The 27536-nt window shown below is 46.7% G+C and overlaps 1 protein-coding gene across 2 annotated transcripts; it reads left to right on the top strand.

Annotated features, from left to right (window-relative positions):
- The first annotated feature begins 2161 nt into the window (after nucleotides 1-2161).
- ITPRIP (inositol 1,4,5-trisphosphate receptor interacting protein) lies at nucleotides 2162-27336 on the top strand. 2 transcript variants are annotated; one of them, XM_065843839.2, is made up of 3 exons: nucleotides 2162-2582; nucleotides 7253-7359; nucleotides 21701-27336. In XM_065843839.2, exon 3 carries the CDS (start codon nucleotides 21714-21716, stop codon nucleotides 23361-23363), a length of 1650 nt encoding a protein of 549 aa, XP_065699911.1. In that variant the 5' UTR covers nucleotides 2162-2582; nucleotides 7253-7359; nucleotides 21701-21713; the 3' UTR covers nucleotides 23364-27336. The 2 variants fall into 2 exon arrangements, with proteins under 2 accessions (XP_065699911.1, XP_071668234.1); XM_071812133.1 differs by lacking the exons at nucleotides 2162-2582; nucleotides 7253-7359 and adding an exon at nucleotides 15613-15710.
- The last annotated feature ends 200 nt before the right edge of the window (nucleotides 27337-27536 follow it).

The following is a 27536-nucleotide window of genomic DNA, read 5'->3' as shown; positions in this document are numbered from 1 at the left end:
GGGAGTCCCCAACTCCCTTCTCTACTTGGTCTGCTTATGCTCCTGCTCTTCTGGGTCACACTGAGCTGTGCCCATTAAAATACTGTCTTCCTGCAGTCTCCTTCAGGTTTGCACAAACTCTTGCAGTATAAAAAGTAGGGCCCCAGCAAGGCCTGACTGGATAAAGATTATAATTCCTGCTTTCTCTATGCTAGTGTGACCATTCTGTGTGCTCCAGGTTGGCATCTGCAGCCTGTGCTCCTTGCGAAGGTGACAGCTGGAAGCTGTACTAAAACCTGTTTCACTGCTGCCTACCCATTACCTCTTTATTGTACCCTTATTCTCTCTTTGTAGATCTTGCAAGATGATTTTCTTATTTACTACTTGTAATAAAGAAAATATTTCTAGTTTTGTAATGGATTAGAAATACTAGTGGAAATGATTAAATGATTCTTCAATCTTCCAACATGTCTGAAAGCAGCTGAGAAAGATACCTGGAATTAACTCTCAGCTGAAATCTTGCTCTTGTCCTGCCCCTTATGATGGGATCATGGAGCCCATTTTAGAAATAATATTATTATATTTAATTTCTGCTGCAGTAGCAGCCAAGTCACAGAGCCACAGCTTACGTCCCAGTGTGTGAGGAACTGTGGTACTGTTACTTCACTGCTCACAGCTTCAGGTCCTGCCCAACATCTGAATAAGATTATCAGAGCTTGGCTCATTATCAAATAAATTACTACCTGTAGCAAGATAATGATCTTAAGCCTTCTGCAGTGCTGCAATACTCAAACAATGAATCACACGCTGGAGTTGTCAGGATATGTGCTTCTAGCTTTCCCTCCTCTTTCAAAGTGCTGAACTGCAGAACTGCATTTAAAAAAAAAAAAAAACAAAACACCACTAATACAAATAAAATGAATGTGTCTTGGTTTGGCTTTTCCATTTACATGTATCATATTGTTATCATAATTTTATACCATCTTAGAAAGAAGATGCTGAATGGGATGGTGGATATGTAATATAATCTGTGGGGATATGAGCCTTCATTTGAAAAATGATCTGGACTTTTCCCTGTATCCCAGGGAAAAGTTGCAGCCAAATGTAAATTATAGTCACTGTAACCTATGATGACTTGTATTGTTCAATGTGTATATGTATATATATACATGGTCAGAATCAGTAATTACCACATTGTCAGGCTTTATGCAGGTGGTATTTAATAAACATTTTCCTTTGGCTTAGGTGATGAATAGCCATGATCTTGGAGAAGGAGCTGTTTTCTCTCCTGCTGCTGCTGTGAAGTTCCCAAGGGAAATAAATAATGCACCAAGACAGGCTGAGTCCTGCAGCGCAGGAGCAGGGAGATTCCAGTACTGCTCTTGCTAGAGATTATTTTCATAAAACATGGCATAATGAGAAAGGAATGTACTAACAACACCCAGGTTGCCAATAAACCTGAATAAACCTGATTCAAACACTAAGGAAATAATACCCATACGCAAATATTTATGAACACAAACCCTTTGAATAACGTTAAAACTGTTACTTAATTCAATAAACACTTCAGGAAATTCAAGGAACAGGCTGATTTAACAGTCCCAGTTATCACTCACTAGCTAGACGGCTTCAGTGCAAAGCTGCGCCATCACATTTGCCTGGTGCACTCTTGAAACTGCAAATTCTGAGTGCAAGGGAACACACAGATTGTCTCCCACTGCAGTACATGGCCATCATCTGAACTGGAAAAAAATCAAAGCAGCAGTGATGAACAGATGACATGGCGTAGCAGTGGTAATATAAGATAGTTGTAATGATATAGAAAGTGGAAGGGTGCAATAAAATGATCTATAGTTCTCCTAAACTGAATAGATGTTACTATGTTGTTGCTCGAACATGGTGCCCTTAAGCTTCTCTGTGGAAGTGGTAGTTGGTGACCAAACGTCTTTCTCTGCTAGATTTGTAAGAAGATGCCCTTTAACTGTACAATGAGGGCAGTGTTGGAAGACACTTTGTAAATCCCTCACGGTGGCCTTTATCATTGGTTAAGTTAACCCTGCTGTGCCTCAGCTCCCTCACCCCTACAAGGAAACTAGTGCCACTTCTCTACCTCGACAGGATGTTGGGCAAATTCGCAAGTTTCTACTTGTGCCAGCTTTGAGCAGGAAAATGGTTCGGCATCCCTGGAACCTGCTCTTTTGCTTTGGTAAGAACTACAAGCGAGGTTACATGTTTTAGTTGCCTTCCCCGCCGTCAGCCACGACCACCAGGAGGTCAGGCTACATCCGAGAAGCAAAATGAGCGCATTTCCTTTCCGTCCCCGGTGCCCTCAGCACAAAACTATCCAGGAAGCTGACGGGGGAGCCGGGAGGAAGCCCAGAGAGCGAACTGCAGCCCGCCGGAGGATGGTTCGGCTGCTAGGGTTGGCGGGGCTGGTTTGAAGGAGGAGAGAAACAAAACAAAAAGGGAAAGGAAACCCGCTCCGGCCAGGCTGGGCGGACTCTCCTGCACCGAGCGGAGGTGCCGCTGCGAGACGCCCCGACACCCGTCGGTCTGCGGGGACCTGCCGCGGGGAGCGGCGGCCCCGGCGGAGCCCCAGCCCGGTAAGTCCCGTCCGGGGGACCCTGAGAAGACGGTGGGGGCGGGTGTGGGGAGGCGGGCTCGGGAAGCGGGGGTGTCCCGCTTCTCCCCGGTGCCGCCGTAGTTTGCACGTGTTTGCGCGGCGGTTTTGGGGAGCAAAGCCGCAGGAGGGGGTGCGGCGGGTGCCGGTGTCCGTGTGCAACAGGTCAGGTTGCTGTGACTTTCCCCGGGGTTTCTTTACGGAGTAACTTGTGCGGTTTGTGCTCTCTCCCTGCCTAAGTGGCCCATCCCGATGATTGTTTGGGCATCGGGCCGGATCAGGCCCCTGAGGCAGGTTACGGTGCCCACCAAAGTTTCTACAGAGCCTTTGGCTTACCTGTCCCGGCAGCCCAGGCAAGAGCCAAGCACGGGGAGCAGAAGGCAGCCCGCTTTTGGGTGTCCCGCCAGCGGGAGTACTCTCTACAGCCCCCTTTGGGGAATGCATAGGGAACGTCTGAGGGACCAACTCCTGCTGAATGGGGACCCTGCAGACCCCTCTTTCTGCTGTGCTGACAGCACAGGGCATCCTGAGGCCAGTGGTGATCTTGGGCATGCACAGTCCATGCAAAATGCATCATTGAGCTTTGCTGTGTGTTCAGTGTGACAGGGTTTGGGCTTAGCGTGTTGCAAAACCTTTTTTGCCTTTCTTCTGACATACAGTATACCTCTCTAATGAGCAGAGACAAGGAGTGATGTTTTCAGTAGAGCTGCTGTTCATGTGTGTGGGCATCATTTTCAAGATGGCCAGTAGTATTTGTAGTTCATATCAAAGCAAGTCAGAACCAGGATACTGCAAGTCATGGGTTGTAAAACTGACGCGCAGAACCAGAGCCTTAGTGGCCTTTGCATCTTCAACTTGGCAGTCTTGCACTGAAGCAGTTCTCTTGGGAACTGCTGTATTAAAATCCTTCAGGAAAACAAAACCCGATGCTATTGGTGTCTGTTATGTGGTCAGGCAAGATGAGCTCCAGCAGTGTCTCTAAGCAAACATCACTATTAATGTATTTTTAATGAGTGCTATAGGCCTAAACCATACCCAACACATCTGCTCCAGACAGGAGTGTTTGGCATGAGGTGCCAGGCAAGGACCTGAGCTTCCAGGCAGCAGCACCTGGAGAGGAGAGCAGCCACAGTGCAGCATGGTTTGTTTTGTGAGGATTTTGAGTTTGGTTTAGTGATGAGAATGGTCTTTTGAAGCTCTGACTAAAGTGATTCTGTCTACCTCATAGACATTTGCTTTTAAAACCTACTGGTCCCAGTTTTTCTTAGAATACTTGAAAGGGGTTTCTTCAATCCTTGAGGAAAAGCAGAGGATGGAAATTAGGAATGGAAGCTTAAAGCCTTCTCTTCAATCTTGTTTTCAGCACAATAGATGCTTCACACGGCTTCATATGGGAAATGCACATATTAAGTGTGATTGCCACAGATCTGGAGAGAGGTGAATTGGTTTGCCAAAGGTCAGAGAGCCAATGTCAGTGTTGGGATCAGCCTGAAGGCTGTTTGGCTCCCAGCTGGTAGATGACACTTTTGACAGGTTTTTTTGTTTTGGTTTTTTTTTTTTGTTTTTGTTTTGTTTTTTTCCACGATTCCCATGTGCAGAATGCAGTGATCTGTGTTTGTACCAACAGCATCTGCAAGGGAGTAGCCACCTGTGCACACCAAGGGTGTCGTACCTCTTTATCAAGAGCACAGGCAGTGCGCCCTCCCCACCTGTCTTCCTCTTTTTGTTGCTTGGAGGTATACTAACAGTCTTTTTCTTTTTTTCTCCCCTATAAGTGAGAGTAAACAGCCCTGGTCTGAGACTGAGCAACTGGGCTTTTCCTGGGTGATTGCTTCAGGCTCTCTGATGACTAGAGCCACCAAAACGGCATGTCCTGTTCCTCTTCTGTTTTTTGTTGATTCTCTCCATGGCAATAAGGGCTCCTGTGTGCCTCTGCTGCACTATGGTCTCAGAGGGATGCCAGTGCTTGCAGTCCTCCTTATGTGGCAATGAGTAACATGGGGAGATAATCTGACCAGTAGAAATCTAACACTGGTGTTCCATGACCTGATCTAACTAATTTCTGAGTTTGCTTTTTAAGCAAAAACTGTATGGTTTTCATAAGGACAACATTAAGCTGGATTTTTTGTTGTTTACCTGCTGACTGTTGTTTCAGTATCTTGAAGCTTGCTTGCAAATAAATCAATGCAAATAGTGTGATATCAGGAAATGCACTTAGTGGATTGTATTGTGATGTAGGGTCTTTTTTTTCCCCAGATCCTTAAATAAGTTCCCTGAGTGCAATGAGTACACATCAAAAAGGAGTGGTTTATTTTTCTAGTTGTATTGCTTTCTCCTACCACATCTGCCTCCCCTCTAAAACAACTGCCCTGGCAAAATGTATCCTAAATTCAGTCTCTCTTAACAAGGTGAACATTAAGCGGCTCCTCTGGGGAGCGCTGATAAAGTATATTAACTCCATGGAGAGTCTGCATGAGTCTCCCCACTGTCCTGTGCTGTTCTGCCCTACATACTCTGCTCTGCAGAACTGCAATCCATAGCAATGGTGCAATGGAGAAGGGAGCTGAAAAAAAGCTTGTGGCTTGTTCCCTCAGATCCCCTTTAAAATGGGCGGTTGGGTGGGCCAGCTCTTTTTCTCCCAAGTGTTATTATAATCCATTTATACTGAGGAAAAGGCAGGTTTGCTGCCAGGCAGCATACTTTCCATCAGCACATGTAATTGCTGGGTAGTGGAGAGAGGTAGAGACTCTGGTTTTCAGGCAGGAGGGAGTAGGACCAGAGTGTGTGCTGGGCAGCATCACCGTGTGCCTGACCATGAATTCCAGGTTTCACAGGGATGTGGGCTCATCTGTGTAAGCAAAACCTTCTGCCCATTCACCCCTCAGCGCGAGCAATAGAGAGGCAGGTAGCCAGGTTTCAAGCAGCTCAAGGGACCAAGCTGGCCCAGGGGTGCAGCTGTGACAGGGCTCTTTTTTTAGCTTATTTTGATTTCCATACACACATGGGCCATGCAAAGTTGGATGAGGCAACCTTGACTGTGCTGTACACAAGCCCACCTCCGAGCTGTGCTCTTCTGGCCAGCAGCTCAGCAAATAAACAGGGTTTCCTGCCACAACCAGCTGCTGAGGTTCACTGGAGCAGGGGCAGGTTTAGCTTCTGGTGTGGAGAGGAGGCACTTGTATAGGGCTGACCCATAACAAATACTGTGCTGTGCTGTTGGACTGCCTTCAAGGGAGCAAGAGAAGGTTTGCACCCACTGCTGAGAGGGACCTCCTTGTAATTGCCTTAGACCATTCCATAAAGGTGTCAGTCAAGGTGTCTCCAACATCTGCACACATGTAATACAGGGAGACCCTGACTTAAACTCTCTCTTCTGAGATCTAAAAATGTAACAAGTGAGAGCACATAGGTCCTGTAGCAGTTCTCACACGGCACTTCATAGCTCCTTCCTCCCCGCTGTACTTAACTGGCCATGAGCCACCATGCGACCAGACATTGCAGTCCCTGAGGACTAATGAACATCCACAGCACAGATCCAGCCCTTTTGGTGCTGGGGTGTCTTGCTCTTGTGCCACTGCTGGTAGTGTCACGGCACTGGTTGAGCAGAGGCACAAGCAGCTCTGCAAGGTGCTGGGAGGTCAAGGCTGAGCCCATTTGCCCCATTTGGCCTCGCAGTTGAAGACAGAAATGGAGAAGTGAAACTGTACATGTGGTCTGGTCAGAGCCAGTACGTGGGAGGAGGGAAGATTGAACCTTCCCCTCCCCAACAGCTGCTGAAGTGAAGGGGTTCAGGAGAGCAAGGATGTGTCAGCCTAATACCGAGCCCTTAAAAGACCCAGCTCCAAAGCCCAGCTCAGCCCACGCTATTCATTATTTCATCAGGCTTTGGATCAACACAGTTGGAGGGTTTGAAGTGAGGATCAGAGCTGGTAATGAGGGCAGTGGATTCCTGTTCCCCAGCCCACTTGTGTGTGGCTGGGAGGGAGACATCTCCCTTGTCTGCCTGCAACCAGCTTGTCGGGCCCATCCTCTCCTTCTGGTTGGAGGACTTCGCTTTGTTTCCTCTTTCATCTAAAATTTCTTAACTTCTCTCTCCTAAAATATGGTAGTTTATCTTTTGTGGTTCTGTGTTTCACAGCTTCCTGTATGCTCTTAGACTTATTTCCTGCCTCTTCTCTTGTGTTTTCTGTTTCTCACATTAGCTCACTAAACCCAGCTCCCCGAGCAAGTATTTCTACCTCACAAGCTGCTTACAGCAGCTAGATGCTTTCCCTGAGACAAACCAATCCCAGACAAAACTGTCCCAGCCCTTGCACTTACGCAGCTGCTAATTTGACTCTAATCCATTTTAAAAGGAGAGGGCTGGTGGGTGAGGATGGAGTCAGAGAAGGGATGTCCTCACTTGCCAGTATGTCTGCAACACTGACAGACCTGCGGTGCGATTTGCACGCTTTCCCATGGGAGAAGCAGCATTTTAATTCTTCCCTGATCACTTCAAAGCTGATTATTTCTGGTCTCTTGAGCTTTTATGATCATTTTATTAGGTAAGGAGGTGAGTTAATCTTTCTTTTAATCAATCCCTAATTTAGATAACTGTATTATGAACTTGTCTTCTGCCTGAGCTTCCTCATTTGTTCTCTTTGTGTTTTGCAGAGTTCCTGGCTGTGATTCAGTTGTGAGTGACTGAATACAATCTTCTCTGCATTGTGGCGATAGTAGTAATGTGAAGTTTAATGAGCACCTGCAAAGTCGTGTAGCAGGTAAGTGCTCCAGGGGTCATTCTTCCTTCTAGATTTGATGTGATTTTTAAAAAGCTTCTTGATGGGCTCTCACTGGGAGATTTTGAGTCTTGCAGCAGAAATGCCGGAAGGTAAGTGGTGTGGCTCATATTTTAGTAAATGTTCCCAGCAGCATGAGGGTCAGACAGCACTTGCAGAGTGGTAGTAGAAATATTGTGAAGGTTTAATGTGGAAATGGCTTCCATTTAGAAGAGCAGTGTTTAAAGGCTCTCTCTTTTGGCACTCAGTGTAAAATTGCCTTTATGTGACCGCTTGATACAGTTGAGGTCTAGTCAGAGAGGGATGGCAGAAGGGAGCCAACAGGTTCAAGCTGCGATGGCAGCAGCTACTGCTGCATTTGCTGCTATGAAGGAGAATTTGCCAGAGGTACCTTAACCAGACTGGGAAAGCACTAGATCCCACCTCTCCCAGTTGTTCATGGGAGAGCAAAGGCCTGGAAGTCACTGGGCAACCTCTTGATGATGAGGGGACAGTGGAGGCAGCCGGCTTGAAGGGAAATAATGGCTTTTACACACCAGCAATTTGTAGAGTTTTCATGTTTATATGAAAACCCCTGAAAAACCTGCTGAAAGCAGAACTGCCAGGTGAAACCCAGACAGATGTCTGGCAGTGATGTGGTGTGACTGTGTGACGGGAGGCTCTGTAGGTAGCAGTGGTGGGAAGGGAAGAACTGGAACTGATGGCAGAGAGAGCCACTAGAGCATCAGTCCTGGCTGCCACAATGTCCTGCTGCAGCTCTGAGTACCTGTTACTTCAAGTACTCAATGTGATTATTTTTTTTTAATTTATTCTGGATCTGTGTCTGTGTTGGGTGGTGTCTGTCCCCTTCTTTCCACCCCAGTCAGTTCAAACGGCTGCTCTGCTCTCGCGAAGCTCAGCTCACAGCATTCCCTGGCATGTTCCTCCTGCCAGCCCCATCAAAGCTGTGAGAACTGGCCCATTGCCATCCTCCTGTGTGTAAATGAAGCTCTTTCTCTTTCTCCTTTTCTCCCACTGTCTTTCATTATTATCCCTCTTCCAGAAGCAGGCTTTTCTGGCTGATCTAGCATATTATTTATATCAGTAATATTTGCTTCAAGGCAGAGATGCTTTTTCAGCATTTACAGCGAAAACATCTGATGCACCACAACTGCCATGCATGTGGCTTGGAAAAACCAAGCATGGTGTTGGCAAGGATGAGGACCATTGAGGCCAACTGTTGCAGAATTTAAGCCCTGTTAGGCACAGTTTCCAATTCATATGGTTATTTCAGTTGCCTGGCAAAGGAAAATGTACTGTTCCTTCACTTTCCAAACCGGGGGAAGAGCACGTAGAGAAGGTTCTTGCACCCAAGCAGAAAGTGACCTTAGCTATAAGGTGTCAGTTGAGCCACGTGTGTAACCAACTGCGTCTTTCTCTGGGTTGCCTCAAGAGCTGGTGGGTGCCATCAATTGGAAAGAGAGTCTGTGGCCAAACCCAAGTGAATATCAACTTCAGAGTGCCTTGCTTTCCATTCTTTCAAATTGCAGAGGATTTGGTGGGTGATGCTGGGGGAGTACCTGATGGAGTCCCACACTGCCAGTGGGGAGAGAAGTATCTCCTCAAAACAAGATACTGCCTGTATGTGTCAGAATCTCAGCAGGGCTTACAGCTTGTTTTGGAGAAAGCAGATGCCATCATAAGGAGACTTTCCTACAGGTAAAGGCAGTTAAGCAGTAGTCTAGACTGCCTTAGGAGGCAGAGATGATTTGCTGGAAGCTTTTCAGAACAAAGTAGACAAAGACTTGCCAGAAACCATCCAGGCACAGTGTAGGCCATGAGTGTAGGCAGAGGGGGAGACTGTATTGCTTTTTCAGACCTCTTTTTTTTCCCTATTTTTTAAGTGGTTGTAGAATGTTAATATGTACCAGAGATGGAGTTAAGGACATGTTCTCAGGCTTAAACTGTGACACTTGATGTTCACAGAATAGTGCTTCCCAGAGGGGCTTGTGTGTGTATCTGTGCCCAAAATGCTTAGACCCTAAGCTATTCCCTCCTGGATGTTCAGGTACCTGACTGCCACTGGCTTCAGATGAGCTTTTGATTTCTAAAGGCTTCTGGGGGTTCAGCAACCAGATACCTTGGGACTATTGGAAATGTGAGAGAAAACACTTGGATTTTCTGCAGCACAGCCACTTCTGCACTGCAGACTGCAACTCATTCATCATAATTGAAAAAGACCCTCATCATTTTCCCCCAGGCTAGTGGGAGCAAGGATGCAATGGTTGTCTGTATTTTGGATAGCTGGAATCCATCAGCTGACCTTCCCCTAGTGTAACACAGAGTGACATAAATAATCTGGCGTACTAGGTGACTTAAGGACACAGAACTCTACTGTGGTCCTACCTAGTGAGCTAGCTATGCTCAGTCCAAGTATCATGGCCACACTCTCCTGCAGCCAAAGTCAAAAGACTGTCTGAAGTTGCTTGGCTGATATCCACCCCACCTCCCTGTTGAGCCATAACTGCTTGATGCTCTTGGAATGAGTGCAGGGTTATGATCTCAGGCTGTGAAGGAGTTACAGGAAGAAATGTCAACTGAAAGGGTTGTGTTTGCATCATAAGTCATCCACGACACGTGCTCTCAGCTCAGTCTTGGATTATATTTGCTGTTAGTCCTGGACACTTTCAGTCTCTGATGCAGAGCTGGAATCTGTCTTTGCTCCTTGCCTGCTGCGGCAGAGGGGATTTTTGTGCCTGTGAGCAGGGCCCCACAGCTCTGACTCACAGTTCCCATTACGTTTTAACTCAACCTTTAAGTGTGCGGAGAGGCTGTCCCTTGGCTTTCAAACAAAGCTTTCCTTTTTGTGCTTATGTTATAAAGGAAGCAAGCATATGTGTTGACCCCACACATCCCAAATTAAAACCACGTGGCTTCACAGCCTTAACATATGCGTTTGGTACTTTTGTTACAGCAGTGCATGTTACATTGCTCTTATCCCAACAACTGTTTTCAGAGTTTTTCTTCCCAGCGTTCAGTTTACAAACTCTTCAGGGAAAGGAAGAACTTTAAGATATTTTCTCTCGTTGGTGAGCAGAGGGGACTGAGCAGATAGCACATGAAAGTTATTAAATATGGGTGCATGTGGCAATAGGCTGATCCCTGAGTCATTCCCTTGAGTGAAGTGGCTCTGAGTTGGTGGCCATGGGTGTTGAAAGGATGAGCTTCATGGAAATATTGTACGGAAGTGGGCAAGTTTTGTTTCCTTGTATGGCTTTGCTTTTTTCTTCTGATTTTTATTTATTCAGACTCATTTTGAAAAGCAGGGCTAGCCAGCAGCACACTGCAGCCAACATATTTGTGTGTGTGCGTGTCTCTTGGCAGTTTTTAGGTTTATGACTAGTGAGCCAAGACTGGGCTTACTGCTTCCCAAAGCACTTGTGTTGTTTCTCCAGTTCTTTTCTAGAGCCACCAGGTGATGCAGTGAGAGGGCCTGATGCTCCCTGCAGACATCGGTGTGCAATGCAGAGTGCCTCTGCTTGGATCAGGGAGTCACCCTAGGGAGAGTCAGGAAATGGTATTGCAGTAAAAGTGCTCTTTCTTGCTCTCTCCTCCTTCCACACCCTCTACCCATCCCTGCAGGGGCTTTCATAGTCTGGTTTGTTTTTTTGTTTTCTACTTTATCTGAGTAACTATATTGTGTTTTATAAGAAAAGCTGGAATTTCAAGCAATAGAATAAAGCATTGCTTTTAATTTCAGTGGTGACATTTTGGCTACAATAGCCAGCTTTTAAACACTGTTCCTCCCCAGCTGTTTGAGTACAAACAGCTGTAACTAGTTTGTAAAACAATAGTCCAATATCACACAAACCTCCAATCACATTCGTTGTTTTTGAGTCATGTTTAAGCAGATACTTGGGCCTGCAAGTCTCCTGACTTCCTCACTGAATCAAGACTGTGATGGAGTAGAAGATCTCAGATCAACCAAATTCCCAGTCTGCAATGACAACTTCTTTTTGCTGTGTTTTTGTTCAGCATCTCAGTGTGGAAGTGTCTGGCGACTACTGTGCTTTCTACTGCCTGTACTTTGTAAGTGCTCATTGCTACATGACTGAAATGGGACTTCACAGTTTCACATATGAAACATAACCATTTCGCAAGTCATGTAAGAGCTGTGCCAGTATCCACTTGTACTCTTCTTAGATGTGCTGAAGTGGTGTATCCCTGCTGTGAAATCAACTTGCTAATAATGTTTCCACTAACCCTTTCAATACTGAAGCATTCATTTCATTGGGTGTACAATATACAGTAAAGTTGGATGTGTAGCAATGTAGGGTATAAGCTTACCTTGGGATGTGGAGAGTGAGAATAACCACTCACTGATTTAACAACACTGCTGTGATTTTTCTTCATCTTGGTGAGAATTAAGTGGGGAAAAGGAGAGCAGATTTAAACAAACATCTTGGCAATTGAACCCCTTTTGTATCCTCACCAGCTTTCCTTGAGGAAACTGCAAGATCAGATCAATGAGCTGTGGATGCCTGCAAGGGCAAGGGGAGGCTGTGTGACTGAGAGGGTGACAGCCAGAGTGGATCCCAGTGTGAGCACCAGTTAGAGGCCAGAGAGCATCTGTGTGGTGACATTGCTCCATACGTTGTGGTTGACACTATGAGGCTTTCGGTAGAGCAGCAAGGGGGTTGTGTCCATCTGTGCTGATGAAAGATTGTGCAAGGGAACAACCAGCTATTGCCCAGGATCCCATCATTTTGGGTTTGAGGGGGAGGAAGGGAAAAAAAAAAAAAATAAAACCACAAAAGTTCAGTCTACTCCAATTGTTTCCCTCACAATTAACAGACTAAATTTATTTGGCTTAAAAAGCCAGGCTGTTCCTGGCCAGGATCCTACCACAACAGCTCGATACGTGGGTGGGAGCCACATGCACACTTCCTACCTTTCCCCTCCTGCCTCCCTCACAGCCAGCACTATGTTCCAATTTGTAAAAACCCTTCTCAGCCATAGCAGGGGGAACCTGAGGCACTGCGCAGATTGCCCGCGTGCTGCTTACCAACAAGAACTGAGCTGGCTTGCACAGTCAAAAAGAAAAACAACACATTCAGGCAACGGCTAGGATGCTGAGTAACACTCTTCTCATGCTGTTAACTTTGTCTCCTGGTCTCCATGGGCACATCCTCTTGGATCCAGCCTTACAGTGAGTAAACAGTGAATAAACAGTGGGTGCTTTGAGGGCATGATGTGGCTCGGTGTTTATTTAGCAGTTATTACAGCTGTCCTCAATGGTGGCTACCTGTTTCTGGGGCTTGGTTCTGTTCAGTGGTGCGATACCTGAATACACTGAAAAACAGTGATTTAGAAATATCCAGATAAATCCCCACTTGCTGACAAAACTGAAAATCTAACAGGTGCCACATTTCTTTGAGTTTTGGAAAAGACCCCTAGAAGGCAAGTAAGTCCTTTTGACCCAAAAAACTTCACCTTTGTACCGTCTAGGCTTTGAGGGAAGGCAGGTCATGGGATTCTATGGCAACATCTTACAAATGCACCTGTGTGCAGAGAAAGCTGAGGCAGAAGGGAAGGACCTGAACATCTTGAGTGCTATTGCAAGAAGAAACAAAAGAGTCTGTCCTACTTTTACCCACAGCAGCCACTGGAAAGTTAGGGCCTCAAACTACACCAAGGTAGAGTTAACAAGGCATGAGAGAAAGCTTTCTGACGGCAAAGTCAGTAAATGACTGGAAGACATGAGAGAGAGACCCTAGCCTTTCCATGGCAAGTCAAGTACTCCTCTGCTTGGAGAGATGCTGGCAAAATCACTCCTCTCTTGGACCTGGGGTGGCACCATGGTTTCTGCCTCCAAGGCGATGTCAGTGTCATTCACGTGCCTATCCACCCCAAATCCGCCTGTCTGTGAGAAGGGAGGGCAACCCAGTCCTGTACACAGGATGAGCATCAGCATTTCCTTGGAAATACCTGATCTGGTGACCCCCGGGAGGAAAACATTGCTTCCGAAAATCCACAGCAGATTTGTTGGGCAGGATATCTAACTCAGGCTGTGCGACTGACCCTGTTGGCACTGCAGCAGGCTCGGGACAGGATGTCCATGGGTGTTATAAAAGGCTAATGTGTTCTCAAACAGCAAAACAATAGTTTTCAGGCAAGTGACATTGTCCAACTGCTGTCCTATGGCCAAGCAGCTAATCTGGGGTGGGGTTCCAGGCATGTTTTGGGAGGTAGTTGCTCTGCCCTACCTATCTTGTGTAGTCCTGAGCAGGCTATCTGGCTTGTTCTGGTTTTAAATATGGTTATGCAGAAGAAAACCAGACCTCTGCACATCATGTGTTGGTGCATTTGATCCTTTCCACTGGTGGCTTTGGTGGAGAGACAGAGCCCAGTCCCAGTAAGACTGTGCTGAACCAGATGCAACTGTGCTGGGAACTGGAATTTGGTACTTTGCAGCATTAACTTAATGCTTGAGAAGACAAGTGAGACCATGAGTTATAGCTGCTGTGGCTTGAACTCTCCTGTCCCTGTCGGTAGCCTGCACACAAGCTTAATTTGCAGGGGGTGAAAGAACAGCTACAAGTTGGTGCCGCTTAGACTGCGTATTACATTTTTGTGGCTCCCCGTTTCCCTGGCTGGGCTGTGTGTGCTGCAGCTGGCTGTGTGCTCAGGAGATGTGGGATCTTTGGGTGGGCTGTGCTGGATGCTGTCAAAGCTGATGGTGGAGCAAGAAGTGGGGGTGTCTTCATGGCTCTGTACAGGTCTGGGGATGTGTTCTCACTGCTGCAGTGAGTTCTTAGTCCTGGAGAGTAGAAACCAGCTGAGGATCCTCATCTGAGCCTCTGTACTCTTGCTGCCTGTGCCGGGGCAAAGCTAGGCAGGATCACACGTGCTAAGGCATATGGCAGTGGGGCAGGAGGGGTAGACTGGTGCAATAAACCCTTAGTCATCCTGGGATATGTTTCAGTACGTGGGCTCTGAGTGCTGGCCTCGGCTGCAAGGGCCCTCCAGCCCCTCTGAGGGTCCAGTGCCTCACCAGCCCCACCAGATGCCACAGCTCCACCTTGCTGACTCAAGTGAACGTGGAAACTCTTGGTCTGAGATGCAGTGCTTTGGCATGAAGTCTCCTGGGAGCTGCATTAGTCGGCAGCATCCATCACACCAGGGTGCTGGATAACCCACTGACCCCAACGAATGTGAGCTGACCTGGAAAGAAACCTCACTTGCTTCTGGTCTGAAATTCTTCACCAAAATGGGACTCTTCCTCTGTTCACCCCAGAAAATACTTCTTCAGTAAAAACGGTCTCAAGAACCAGATATGTTTGAGTGAAGTCCTGCCAAAATTCTTCAAGTCCTGTGAAAGCCCAGGTCAAACCTGCAGAACACAGCATTGATCCGACAGCAACCAAGTGATGAGGCCAGGAACCTCAGGGGCCGGGAAGGAGACCAAAGTTTAGATTAATGTTACTTCCTCCTGAATTTGGAGGAGAACCTTCAGCAGAAGTTTCTGTCTCATCCCAAGTAAGTGATCAGGCTTTTAGGGCATAGACACATGCTCTGTTATTTCAATATGTGCATATAAAATTAAAACCTGAAAATTTTCTCATTCTTCTCAGTGCAAGAGGCAAAATTTGAATAACAAATCCCCAGCAACTAATGGCAGAGACCAGTCTGATATCTTCATCAGGATATTTCTCTCTTTGGTGCTACCTTGCTTTTTTCCATGAACATCCATCCAGCATGTGTCTATTCTTGAAGCTTTACAGGTAGCAGCTAGAAGGAAAACTGCCCTCACCATGTGTCCTGAGCCAGCAAAGACATTTTGACTGTTCTGTAAATGTTGGTGGGGAGATGGTGGAAAAACAGCAGCATGGTGTGGCGTTGACTAAATAAAGTGCATCTCTCCAAGTTTTTGGCAGGAACAATAATACTGATGTGCATCTCTGCAATTCCCATTTCTGTTTCATTGCACATATTTCTTACAATTCAGAGCTTGTAGTCCCCAATAAGAGAAAACATAATTTCTTCCTGCTGCAGCTGGACATACTTTTGAATATCTCCAGAGGTGGCAACAGTATTTGCAAATTGGAGAAGCACGTAGTGCATTGCTAAGGGCTTTCAGCAAACTTTTTGTCTTTACTAGGTCTTCATAAATGTATCAGAAGCATTTTCAGACTGTACATTCAAAAGCCAAAAGGCAATTTGTTTTCTTTTGCAGCTAGCAGAGGAGTCAAGGAGCTCCCAGAAGCTCAGCCATGAGGGTATATGGCTGGGGTGAGCCTGAAACTCCTGGACTTGAGAGTCACATCTTCCCAGTAAGAAAGTGCCAAGTGCAGGTTAGTGGCTGTTCTGGGCTAATAATCTCTCCAGTCAAAAGAAGCCATGGAGTCCTTTCCAGACCTCAAGAGCCTTCCCAAAAAGAATCTGAGAAATCGTATTTGTTCCCATTAAAGTTATAGTTTCAACAACTTGGCAGCTTTCAATGAAAGAAACTCCCAAACAGCTGCAGTTCCCATCATCTCTGCAATTTGCCTCTTTTCTTGCAGCCTACCAAAGCAGAACACAATGTGGCAGCCACCTATTCACTGCCTTTGTGTCAGCCAAATTGCAGGAAGCAATCGAGTGTGTCGTAAACGATGTCTTGGCATATTCTGTTACTGAACAGCATTCAGTGGCTTGACTTGGGTTTTTCTAATTTAAGAATCAAAGCTGCAGCTCACTCCTATCTGGTATATTGCTGAATACCAGCCAGAGTGTGTTTTCCTTCCCATGATTCAAAACTTAAGGGAATAAAAAGGTGGAAAAAATATAGCTGTATAAGGAACTCTTGAGGAAAGAAAGGTAATGGAAGGTTAATGAAAGGGAAATATTCTCCCATGTCTTCAGAGAAGATGGAAGGTTATCTGGGCTTAGAGCACACGAGCAACCTACAGAGGCAAATTGCAAGCTGCTCTTTAAATCTCTTCCTTTTCCTTTGCCAGACTGAGCAGGAGGTGAAAAAGTCTGGAGCTGCTCTGGAAAGGGGTGTGAGGAAGGCTTGGGAACATCAGAAGCTGAGCACATTTTAGCTGGAAAGGACAGGACTTTGTTACAGCTTTGAGCATCATCATGTCTACAAAGGACTTTGCTGCTCATGCAGGGAAATCCCCTATAACCGGCTGGCTGGGGGGCAGAGTACACACTGCCACAATGCAGTGGCTGTCCCAAGTCAGCCCACATGAATGCCAGATGAGCTCTCTGATGCTCCCAGGTGAGGAGGAGGAGGTCTTCAAGGCAGAAGCTGAAGGTAGAGCTGAGCTCTGCCCCCATGCCACATAAAACACTACTAGGCAAATCTGCTTGTACTACGTGCACTGCAAGCACTATTCATCTTCAGGGCTGCCTACAGTCAGGAAACAGCACAATTGCTATTTTAATATTGGCTTACAATAGTCTCTGCAGATGATTTTCCTTCAAGACCAGTTGTTCAGGGACCTAGGTAACTCATGTGATGCAGAGACAGTTGCTGCAGAGATGCAGGCACAGCAAGTGCTGGTTTGCAAAGCTCAGTACCAGTTTTTTGGCTTGATGGGCTGCATTTGTGCTGTGGAGGAGCTGCAACTCTGCCTTTTCTCCAGTGCCAAGGGGCTGGGTCAGGTAGCCATGGCTGGTGAGTTAGGTCTCACCTGAAGGACCAGTTGCAGAGTTGCGCCTGTTTCCTCTCCACATATGGGCCAGCACTGCCCGTATGTGGCAAAGGAGGAGAGTCTTTTCCAGAGGCAGTTTTGGGACAAGCCCCTCTGGGTGTACTCACTGCTTGGTTTTTATGGTGTGAATACAAGAGAATTTTAGCCAGCTCTCAAAGTCCTCATGCAGAGGGTGCTCTCCAGCCATCAGCTGAGCTTAGGCAAGCCGCTGCCTGCCTGTGCAAAGGTTTTATGTGCTTGTGAGCTTCATGTGCTGCTTCCCTTTCCTTGCAACATGCTACCTGTAACCATGCTCCAGGTGATCAGGTGAACCAAACATGACTGAAGGTAAGGGCTTTCAGATCAGCTTAGCTTGAGAGTTGGCCTCCTTCTGCATGTGGCTGTATGGCACCAACCTGAATTGTATGATAGCAGTGTCCCCTTTCTGTCTCAGGGCTCCCCACATCATCCAGGACCTGCTGTGGGGCTGATCAGGATCCTCCAGCCTAGGAGGCTGCTTCAGGCTTGAAAGGATGAGGCTTAACTTCCTTGGGAGCTGAGGGTGGAGGGTTGCAGGTGCTCTTGGTGAAGCCTTTGAGCACACCAAGTGCTGCAGGATGCAGCTGATTGTTGCTTCTAATTGCACAGCAGTGTGATCAGCTGCGTTTATCTCTCTGAGCCCTTGCTCTCCAGCTGCAGAGTGGGATGGTGCTTGCCCTCTTACTTCCCAAGGTTGTTCAGAGTGGTGGTTAATCTTAAAATTGACGAAGCACCCAGTCACTGTAGCAGCAAGTTCCACAGAAAAGCCCAGAACGGAACTAATTCTGGTTCCAGAGGTGGGTTTGAACACGCAACATCATGTGCTGGGCAGTGAGCAGAAATGGAGCTTTGTATGGAGACACTGAGGCTTCAAGTACTTGTTTGCTCCCAGCCCTCCTCCCTTCCCCAAGCATCTTTCCTGGGCCTTGCTGCTCCTTTCCCTGCTCTGTGCCCACGGGAGCACACAAGGTGGGCCTCTGCTCTCTCACCCAGGAACCCCCCAGCCTGGGCAGCAGGGCCTGGGCAGGTTCAGCTGCTCACAGGGGTGGCCTGTCCACAATGCAGCAAGGACCACAGTGCCCTCCCTTGGGGGGATTTTGCAGCCCTGGGACTGCTGCAAGGGGGTCAGCAGAAGGTAGCTAGATGAAAGCCTGTTACCATGCCTGGACATCGGCTGTGTTTTGAATGAGAAAAAAATGGCAGGGCCAGAAATCTGGGAAAGGTTGAAGATCACTTTGGAAACTTGCTGTTCAAAAACTCATTAATACTTTTTTTTTTTTTCCCCTCATGCTTAAAATGTTGCTAATTTGCATGCATAGATGAAACAATGTTTCCCTTTCTTAGTCCTCAGCTTAGAAACATTTGGAGTCTCTCCCTCTTCCCCACACAAAAGCTGTCTCATCCAGAGCAGGCATAAATATTTTTATCAGACTTAAATTACCTGGGTTGAAGTTAAAAGCAAGTGAAAAGAGCAGCCTTTGTTATGGGGAAGGCTGAGCTGCCCTAGCAGGCCGTGCTACTGGTTTCACCTGTATTATTTAGTTTTTCCATATTAGCCAGGAAAGCTGTGTCTGATGAGATGTGGGAAAGCTCTGCCCACACCAGCCTTGCTGCTGTCAAGCCCAGGCTCCACTGACCACGGTCACCAAACATGATTAACCTTAAACCTTGACTGGGGTTAATGTTTGACTTCATTTTCTGGTGTAAATAGCTACAGTAGAAAAAGAGCAGTTTTGTCCAGGAAAACTTCGTCTGTTCAGGCTGAAAACAGGCATGCCTCATGTGAATTCATGTGACCTGAAGAAGCTGTCACTTCCAGTTTTCATCCTGACTCTCTTCCAGAGGTTGATGCCCGCAGAGTTTGCTGGGGGAAAAGGTTATGGGCATTCTTCCTAACCTATTCCTGCAACATCAGCTGGGGTAGCCCAGACTATCAGTGTGACTCACAACTAAGTCACCTTAGCCAGCAAGTGATGGACTTGTGGATATCTGGCCTAAGCCCTTTGTCTAGCAGAGTTTTGGGGCAGGTAACCTCTGGAAGTGGTGTGCCCATGCGCAGCTGGGCACACGACAGTGTTGAAGGGTACCCAAATATCCCAGGGAAGCTGTGCAAAACCTTCTTTCAGCCTAATGCACGTAAGAAGGAAACCGGTAACACTAAAACATCTCGTCTGCAGGGACGGAGGTCTAGCAGGGCAGAGCGGCAAAAGGAGGCACCAGGCCCTTGGCCTTGTTATTTTTAAGCCTAGAAAGCACACGTGATCTGCAAGAGCGTAGCACTAAGGAAAAAACTCGCCAGTGCTTCCTGCCCTGCCCCAGCAAACTGATAAAGGCCTTTGCAATGCAGGGCCACCCCAGTTTATTTTTAAAATATGGCCAGGCGTGGAGCTCACAGAATAACTGGAACACCCAGATTTGGGCATTAATTCAGCTTGAGTTCATTGTCTGATTAATTTAAGAGTTAATGTAAATGCAAAAAGACAAGAGAGGCCAGCAAACCATCTCCAAAGCAATGTCTGTGTAAGGGCATGCATCTCTGAGTGTACATGGGATCTAAAAAAATGGGTAGTTAGTAAATATTACACAGGGAGGCTCACATAGCATTATCCTGAGCACCATGTGAATATTCTTGCTGCTTGGACAATGAATCTTAATCCTATTCCCTTCCCTTGTTATTCCAGTCCCAGCCCTCTTGTAAGCAAAGATAATTGCATGCCAAAGGATACATTTCCCATGTACAGTAACTGCTCACGTTGAGAAAGTCTACGTTCCTGCAATCAAAAGCAAGCAGTTAGTTGTGCAGTGATGATAACAAGGCCTGCTGGAATGGATCTATCTTTATTGCATGCCCTGTGGAGGCATACATGAAATTACCAGAGATGTTCTCCTTCTTGCCCAAATGCTGGGACAGCAGGGCTGCTGTGGTACCAAAACATGCTGGGTTCAGGCCAGGAAAGAGCTATTGCAGGGGGAGAAGATTACAGCCCTTAGCTCCCAGTGCACACATGGTACCTCACCATCTCTTGGCTCTCTGTGAAACAGCCTCATTCCCACATCAGGATGAATTGGTTTGTTAGGAATGAGGTTGCTCTTTCTGGTTTGATTCATTAGGTATTTTGTGGATAGACCTTATTTCTGTAATAGAAACCCTTTTCTCTCAAACACACTTTTGAGGCATTAAAGGGGCTGTGTTAAAATCATCCAGCTGGAAGAAGAAATACCCCTGCTTGTCTGTCTTGTCCTTCAGATCTCCCCATGCTAAGATTGAGGGGTAACGTTGCTAGAAAGGGGGAGTGACTGGTGAGCTTGTCACATCACAGCAGTTCATAACGACCTCAGATAGTCCTTTTCCTGAACAGACACTTGGGATCTTCTTGATAGCAATGCTAACCCTCCAGAAACAGAAATGCTTTAACCTGAGCACCTTCTGGCCCAGACCTCTGGGAAGCCTTGTAAGGGCCAGGCAGATGCCCCAGCAATGGGACCATGTTTCAGAAACCTGGGAATTCAATTCTTTCATCATGAGCCCCATGGCATGGAAAGCTTTATTAAGTGTGAGATCTCTACAGCAGAGCCAGTAACCACAGGAAGCAATTCCAAAACACCATAGCAGTCCCGGTCATGCCAAGTGCCTGCACAAGGGGTGACATGTGGCTGGCACATGGCTGCCTGCAGCCAGCACAGTGACACCAAGACCCGGGGTGTGTCCTCACAGCCACGCTGATGTCACTTCAAATAGGAGTGAGCTGGCTGCAAGCACAGCTCTTAAAGCGGTGCTTGGGGAAGATGGCTTAGATCAAAGCCATGGTGTTTACTAGTGGCTTCCACAGATTAATAGTGAAGTAAGCAGCAAAAATAAACAACCTGATGTTTTTACAGCCACTGGGTTAAAGGAAACCCTCTTCAGTTTAGCAGTCTTTCTGTCTCTCCTCTTTTTCTGGGGACCACAGTCATGCGGCATCGGGAGGGTTTGCCACAGCCTGATCCTGCTGGTGCTGAAAGGCAGGAAGAGCTTTGCCTCTAGTGCCTGCTTAGAAGCACAAAACCATGCAGGCTTGCTCCCACCCAAGTACACATAACCAGCACTGGCAGGGAAAATTGCTCTGATCCCGGCAGGCTGTGTGGGTCCCCAGACATACTTAACACAGAAGGTGGCCAGGACAGCCCTGCCTATGCCATCACCACGTCTGCAACATCAGCCATATGTTGAGGGAAAGCAGAGGTCATCTCCAGCCCTGCCTTTTCACATCTTGGGAGGTCCTGCCTGCTTCTTTCCCTTTCTGTCCTGAGAACTTTGAAGGAGGGAGGAAGAACATGCCCTCCCACACTGGTCCAACAGCATCACAGTGGGCTGACAGTAGCAAGTGCCTTCACAGTTCTGTTCTTTGTTCTTTCATAAGAGGACAATTTCATCCTCATTATCTGCGATAAAGTATCTTTGGGAAGCTTGGTTGATAGCTTGCAGGAACAGGCGTGCGCTCAGGAGCTTCTAGACTCAAGCAGTTTTTTCAGGGCTAGAAAGGGTGCCAAAGCTTTTATTCAAGTGGGAAGTTTCTTTCCTTTTTCTTCTTGAGGGAATGTACTCCAAATCATTGGTCATTTTGCCTTTTTTTCTCTTCCAGGGAAGGAACTGCCATGTCCATGGGAATCTTTCGTGTGTGCCTAGTGGTGATTACAGCTATTGTCAACCACCCACTCCTCTTCCCTAAAGAGAATGGCACTGTCCCCGAGAACATGGAAGAAATCATCCAGAAAATGAAGGAGCGGGAGGAGAGCCTTCGGCTGGAGCGGTTGCGCTTGGAGCAGGAAATCGCAGCCCAGGAAGCCACACAGAAGGCTCTGGAAAAGGCTACAGAGGTAGTTGAGGAAAGCAAAGAGGAAAAGGTCCGATGGGATATGTGGACTACCCTTTCCATGGTCATCTTCCTGCTGATTGAGCTCTGGAGGCAAGATTTCCAGGAAGGGAACTGGCAGGACACAGGAGGAGAAGAAGATGACATGGCTGTCCTGGGGAAAGCATTTAAAGGAGTGGCCTTCCCTGACAAGTCTGTCTTGGCCAGCTTCTATGAGAAGCGCATCCTGGGTACCACCGGAGACATGGCCCGGATGCGGGAGATGGTGGAAGGCTTTGCAGATGACCTGCTGGAGGCCTTGAGGAGTGTTTGTAACAGGGATGCTGACATGGAAGTGGAAGACTGCATGGGTGTGGGGAGCATGTATGAAAACTGGAGAGTGCGTAAACCTTTTGTCTGTGATCTGATAGTGCCTTTTGCCCCCCCAGAGCCATATCGTTTCCGGTCCCAAACCTGGTGCTCTGGTGACTCTTTTTCCCCAGATGAACAAGGTTATGGCACTATCAAGGTATGCAGGGCAGATGAGGATGTGACAGGTTGCATCTGTGACAAGACTAAACTAGGAGAAGATATGCTGTGCCTCCTCCATAGCCAAACCAATACTACCAGGCCCAGCAGTGACATGGAAGACCTCCTGTGCTTCAAAAATACTCAATATCTGGATGCCAACCAAGTCATGAAGTGGTTCCAGATTGCAGTCACCAAGGCCTGGAACAGAATCTCCCACAAGTATGAATTTGACCTTTCCTTCAGCCTCCTGGACTCACCAGGAGCCCTGAAGATAAAATTTAGGTCAGGGAAATCAATTGCCTTCAACCTCACCCCTGTGGTGCAGTACGAGAACTCTGATGTTTACTTCATCTCTCATTTCCCTCGGAGCAGCCTGGCAGCCGACCTCCCCTCCAGCAATCACTGGTTTCTCACCTTCGCAGTGTATGAGAGGAGGTTCATCCAGCTGGTCTCCAAAACATTGCCTGCTAATGCCTGCCATGTCAGCTGCCTTCAGATCCTCTCCTTCCTCCATGGGAAGCAGTGCAGCCTCACAGGTCCAAATGGGCTCACCAACTACCACCTGAAGACAGTGATGCTCCACCTCCTGCAGGCACATCCCAGTCAGGACTGGGCCCCAGAGAAGTTGGAGGCCCGTCTACAGGACATGCTGAAATTCCTAGAGAAATGTTTGCATGAGAAGAAGCTCTACCACTTCTTCATTGGCAATGCGAATATACCAGCAGAGCTGTGCTTCCCCATCATATTCCAGAGGACTGAGCCTCTCAACCTTTTCCGTCCCTTTGTACTACACAGGGACGTTTACAGGAAGACAGTGGACACATTCCACGAGATGCTCAGGAACATGTCTGCACTAATAAATGAGTACACGGTGCACATTCCTCTTGCACACGCCAATGGGATCCATAAGGAAGCCCTTTAACCAAAGCCAGCAGGAAAACACTTGTTCCTCTAAGCACAAGTCCAGGGGGCAGCTTTCTGAAGCCTCCTGGAGACAACTGACTTTGCCAGTACAGCTTCTTGTCTGCAGCTGAACAGGTCCTGGGGCACGGTTTCTGCAGTAAGGGAGAGGGGATGGGGAAAGGATAGGGCAAAGCTGGAAGGCATGGTATCAAAGTTCCTGCTCCTCTGGTGTGCTGGCTGGGTTTTATGCAGCTAAGAATATATTTTTCTATTGTGTCTCAGTCATGCTACAGTGGTGGTGAGCATCAAATATGACAAATTTATTCAGATGCCTGCATGGCAAATGGTGGTGGTGGCCAAATACTTCATTTCCTTTGGAAGGGGGAGATAAGAAGAAAAGGGTGGAGGAATCAGAGACAGGATCTTGGGATCGCAGGAGCCTGTCTACTTGCAAACAGCAGGAGCTCTGCAACCCTGATGGGAAGCAGAATGTAAGACTGGGTGCTGATGTGGGAGGGGGGTCATGTGCAAGATCTGGACCGGATGGAGATCCTTAAATCAACCATAGCTCTTTAACTGAAAGGTAGTTATATATATTTATATATATATATATATATATATAAAAGCCTTCTTGATAGGACTTGCAGCAGTAGGTTAAATGGCTTGTCCTGTCCTTCAAAAACAGCCCTACACCCTGCACATTTCTGCTCCCTAAGGAGCTTGTAGTAGAGCAGGCAGTGGGTTTTGTGTCTTCAGACCATTTCTTTTGAGACTTCCATTTTATTCATGGTAACATAGCTAGTGGGTTATATTCCTTGGCATTTTCCATGCATAAATGAACAGGAACCTTTTTTTACCTTAGATAAAAGAGAGAAACACCATTATTGGGTTCTGGCATCTTGTTTTATTTGTTTGTTTTCCTTACCTCAGGGCAGCAAGGCTGAGAACAGCCAAGAGAGAAAGGACTGCTACAGGTTTTGCTTTCATAAAAGAAGCAGTTCTCCAAAATTATCCTGTAATGAAGCCAATCTCAGCAGTCTGGTAGCAGTAGGGAACAATCACCCTCCAAATGAGAGTGTGACTCTCCCAGCATGGTTTTAATGAGGCCGAGGCCAGCAGGATGGTTGTAAGTTAGGAGGAGGGGATGAAAGAGGTGCACATGTAGCTGAGCTTGGCAGTGCTGTCTCTGTAGCTGACTTGTGATCTGTGTCACATCCCGTCTGCTCCCAGATACCCAGGCAAAACTAATCTTGCATCACTGCTAAGGACAGTGTACAGCATGAGGCTTATTATCCAGCCTGTTGATAAGCAAACTCTCCATAGACATGTCCTCTCCTCCTTTTTCATGGTAAAAAAACATTTCATCATCTCCTCGATGTCTGCTCTTGTCTCTCCCTCCACCAGCAAGGGACATTTCATGCACAAAGGCAGAGAAAACTGCAACTCCTGTTTCCACACCTGGTTTATAAGAAAGCACAGGGGGAGACAGGGAACTCTTTGCTCAAATTGCTGCTCCCCTTGGCTTTTACCCTCACAGCTATAGAGTAGTATTTCTGAGCAGAAAGTAAGGGGTAGGAAGCAAAATGAGAGAGAAGAGGCTGGCAGGCAATGCCAGTAGGAAAGAGTCTTGGATCATCAGTGCTTGGTTCAGCACCCTTGGCGGTAAGTGCCTGGGAGACTGCCAGGGCTGGCAGAGCAACAGGGCAGGACTAATTGCTAACGCTAATGAGTGCTTTAAGCCTCTAGCTTTCATTAGCACAACCAAGCAAGCTTTCCCCAGTAGGAAAGAGTGTAGGATCAGTCTCATGGGACACAGCAAGCAGGTAGTGACAAGCAGAGGTACAGGGAGGATGGGTGAATACTGGAGCCTGGAGGCTACATTGGAAGCTGTGTAGTTGTTTGCAAACCGAAGCAATTTGCCATTTTTACCTGTCCAGATTTACTGCACAGTGCCTGTAGCAGATCCTGCTTTGCACGGGCTGGTGGCAGGGAGGTCATGCTGAAGCAGTTGTGGTTAGAGTGGCTTCTAAATGTGTTCTCAGCCAGAAATAAAGAAAAATTTCTCTGCCATTTCCTGTCAGGAGTTTAAATTTAGCCTGTCCAAAGACCAGAAGTAAATTTGTGACCCAGGTCTCTCAGGAAATGATATTCAGGGGTGAAAAGTAACTTTTATATAAGGTTGAACAGGGAGGGGATGAGAAGAAAAGGCTGTTGAACAGAATAAGGTAACTCCCCTGTTAAAATGTCAGAACAAAGCTTTGTGATGCCAGTCCTACAGGCTTATAAGCATGCCTAAACTTGTCTTTACACAGCTTGAGAACTGCTGCTCAGGCTCAAAGGGAACCTACACTGATAAGTGGATCAAATCTTTTGTTCTTCATTTTCTGTGTTTGTGTGCCTGTTCTCTCTTAAGCCCAAACTGACCCTGAAGTGTTCCCACAGGGTTTTGTTGAACCCAAGCTGGAGCTGAACCAAGGAATTTATGGATTTGATTCCCCTGAAAGTAAATTGCTTGGCTTAATTTTCCTACATGCAATATGCTCATTTTGCCCTGAGCACCTTTTAAAAGATTTGCTTTGTGCATTTAGGATGTGAGGGAACCCACTTATACCTATCCAGGGGTAGAAGTGCTCTGTGATTATAAGCTGCGCTCCACAAAACCTCAGGGCAGAGGTCTTCTTTGTTAAACCATGTACCAGTATATATATCAGAGGTATATGCATGTCCCGTCTGAGGAGATGTGGGTACACAGCATCTGTCTGGATCAGACCTCTGCAGTGGTACAAGGAGGCTGTGATGTGAAGTGTATCATTCCTTGGACTGCCTTGTCACTCCTGTATTAAATCTTTGCCCACCAAGTACTAGCCCTATCAATAAAAGGCCACACTCACATTTCATAAAAAAGGTTTATAAGACAGTTCAGCTACATCAGCCATCAACCATTAAAAACATCCTAAGACATTTTAGTGCCATCCATGTTTAGTTCTGCCTTGATTGAAATCTGGCTGGGCATTCATAGGAAGCAGCTTTAAAGGGTGGGGTTTTGTGGTTTAATGCGAATAACGTTCTTTTAAAACAAACAGTACCATGGCATATGAGTAACAAACACACAACATCTCTTAGGTAATGCCCAGATCTCTGTGAGAGATCCTAGGGAAGGGTAAACTGCCTGTCCCAGACCCCTTTCTTGTGTCTCAGTGCTGTTCTTGCTATTTGCTAACCAGGTGAATTCAACAAATGAACTCCGATTGCCTTCCGCTTGGTTTCCAGCCACTCCCTCCACCCTCAACTTGTGGTTTTAATATTTTACTATAGGCTCTGTCAAAGCGATGGAATTAATGGTGGCTTGATAGCAGCAGCTGATCTACAACATCGCCTCAGGAGCCATTTGCCTTTAGGAAATGTCTTGGTCTAAGGTTATTATTGCTGTTCAGGAGCTGAATGTTTTCTAAGGGAAGCTGTTGGGAGTTTACTCTTTAGTATGTGACAGCCACAGAATACAGCTTCTCTCTCTCTGAGTTGCTCTGTATGTCTTGTGGGGGTATAAAGATTTTTTTCAGTAAAGGGACCCAAAACTTTATACGGTATTCAAGCAGAAGGATTTGGTGCTTGTTCACCAGATGTTTTTAATGCAAAGCCTTTGCTATGTTTCCTCTGTGGTGAAGAAGTTAGACTTTCCCACCTGTAACAGCATAGCTGCTGGTCATTGAGGGGTTAGTTCTCATAGGATCCTGCGTAGTAAATAGCTTTATTTATTACTTGTCTTTTTTTTTTTTTTTTTTAGGATTGGGGGGTTGTGTGTAATATGTTAGCTCAGAAGCAAAACTGTAGTATGAAGATCAATCTTGGCACTGCAGCTGAGATGGGCAATAACACCAAAACTCTCCAATCTAAGGTCTTCCTTGATTGGCAACGCTGTGTTCAAACCGCTGCTTTTATAGCAGGACACTGTTGAATTTGTATAGATCTTTTATGCAGCTTTATTTATAATAAAGGAAGTCTTGTACAAAATCTGAAGAAGTGTTGAGTCTGTTTTGTTTCTAGTTTCCCCAAAAATGTTCCTGAGAGAACAGAAGGATGGAGTGGGGATGTGCCAAATGCGATCCTAGCACAGTGAGCCCAATAGCAAGAAACCCTATGATTAATGACTGCCCGTAGAAATTGTTTCAGAATAAGATGCAAAGCGAACTTG

Source organism: Patagioenas fasciata, chromosome 8, assembly GCF_037038585.1.
Source record: "Patagioenas fasciata isolate bPatFas1 chromosome 8, bPatFas1.hap1, whole genome shotgun sequence".
Classification (NCBI taxonomy): Eukaryota; Metazoa; Chordata; class Aves; order Columbiformes; family Columbidae; genus Patagioenas; species Patagioenas fasciata.
Note: the sequence above shows the minus strand (reverse complement) of the source record. Positions and strands in the feature narration are given on the sequence as shown.

Bases quoted from the DNA above. Each gene is read 5' to 3' on its own strand.
- ITPRIP (XM_065843839.2), top strand. From the start codon at position 21,714: ATGTCCATGGGAATCTTTCGTGTGTGCCTAGTGGTGATTACAGCTATT.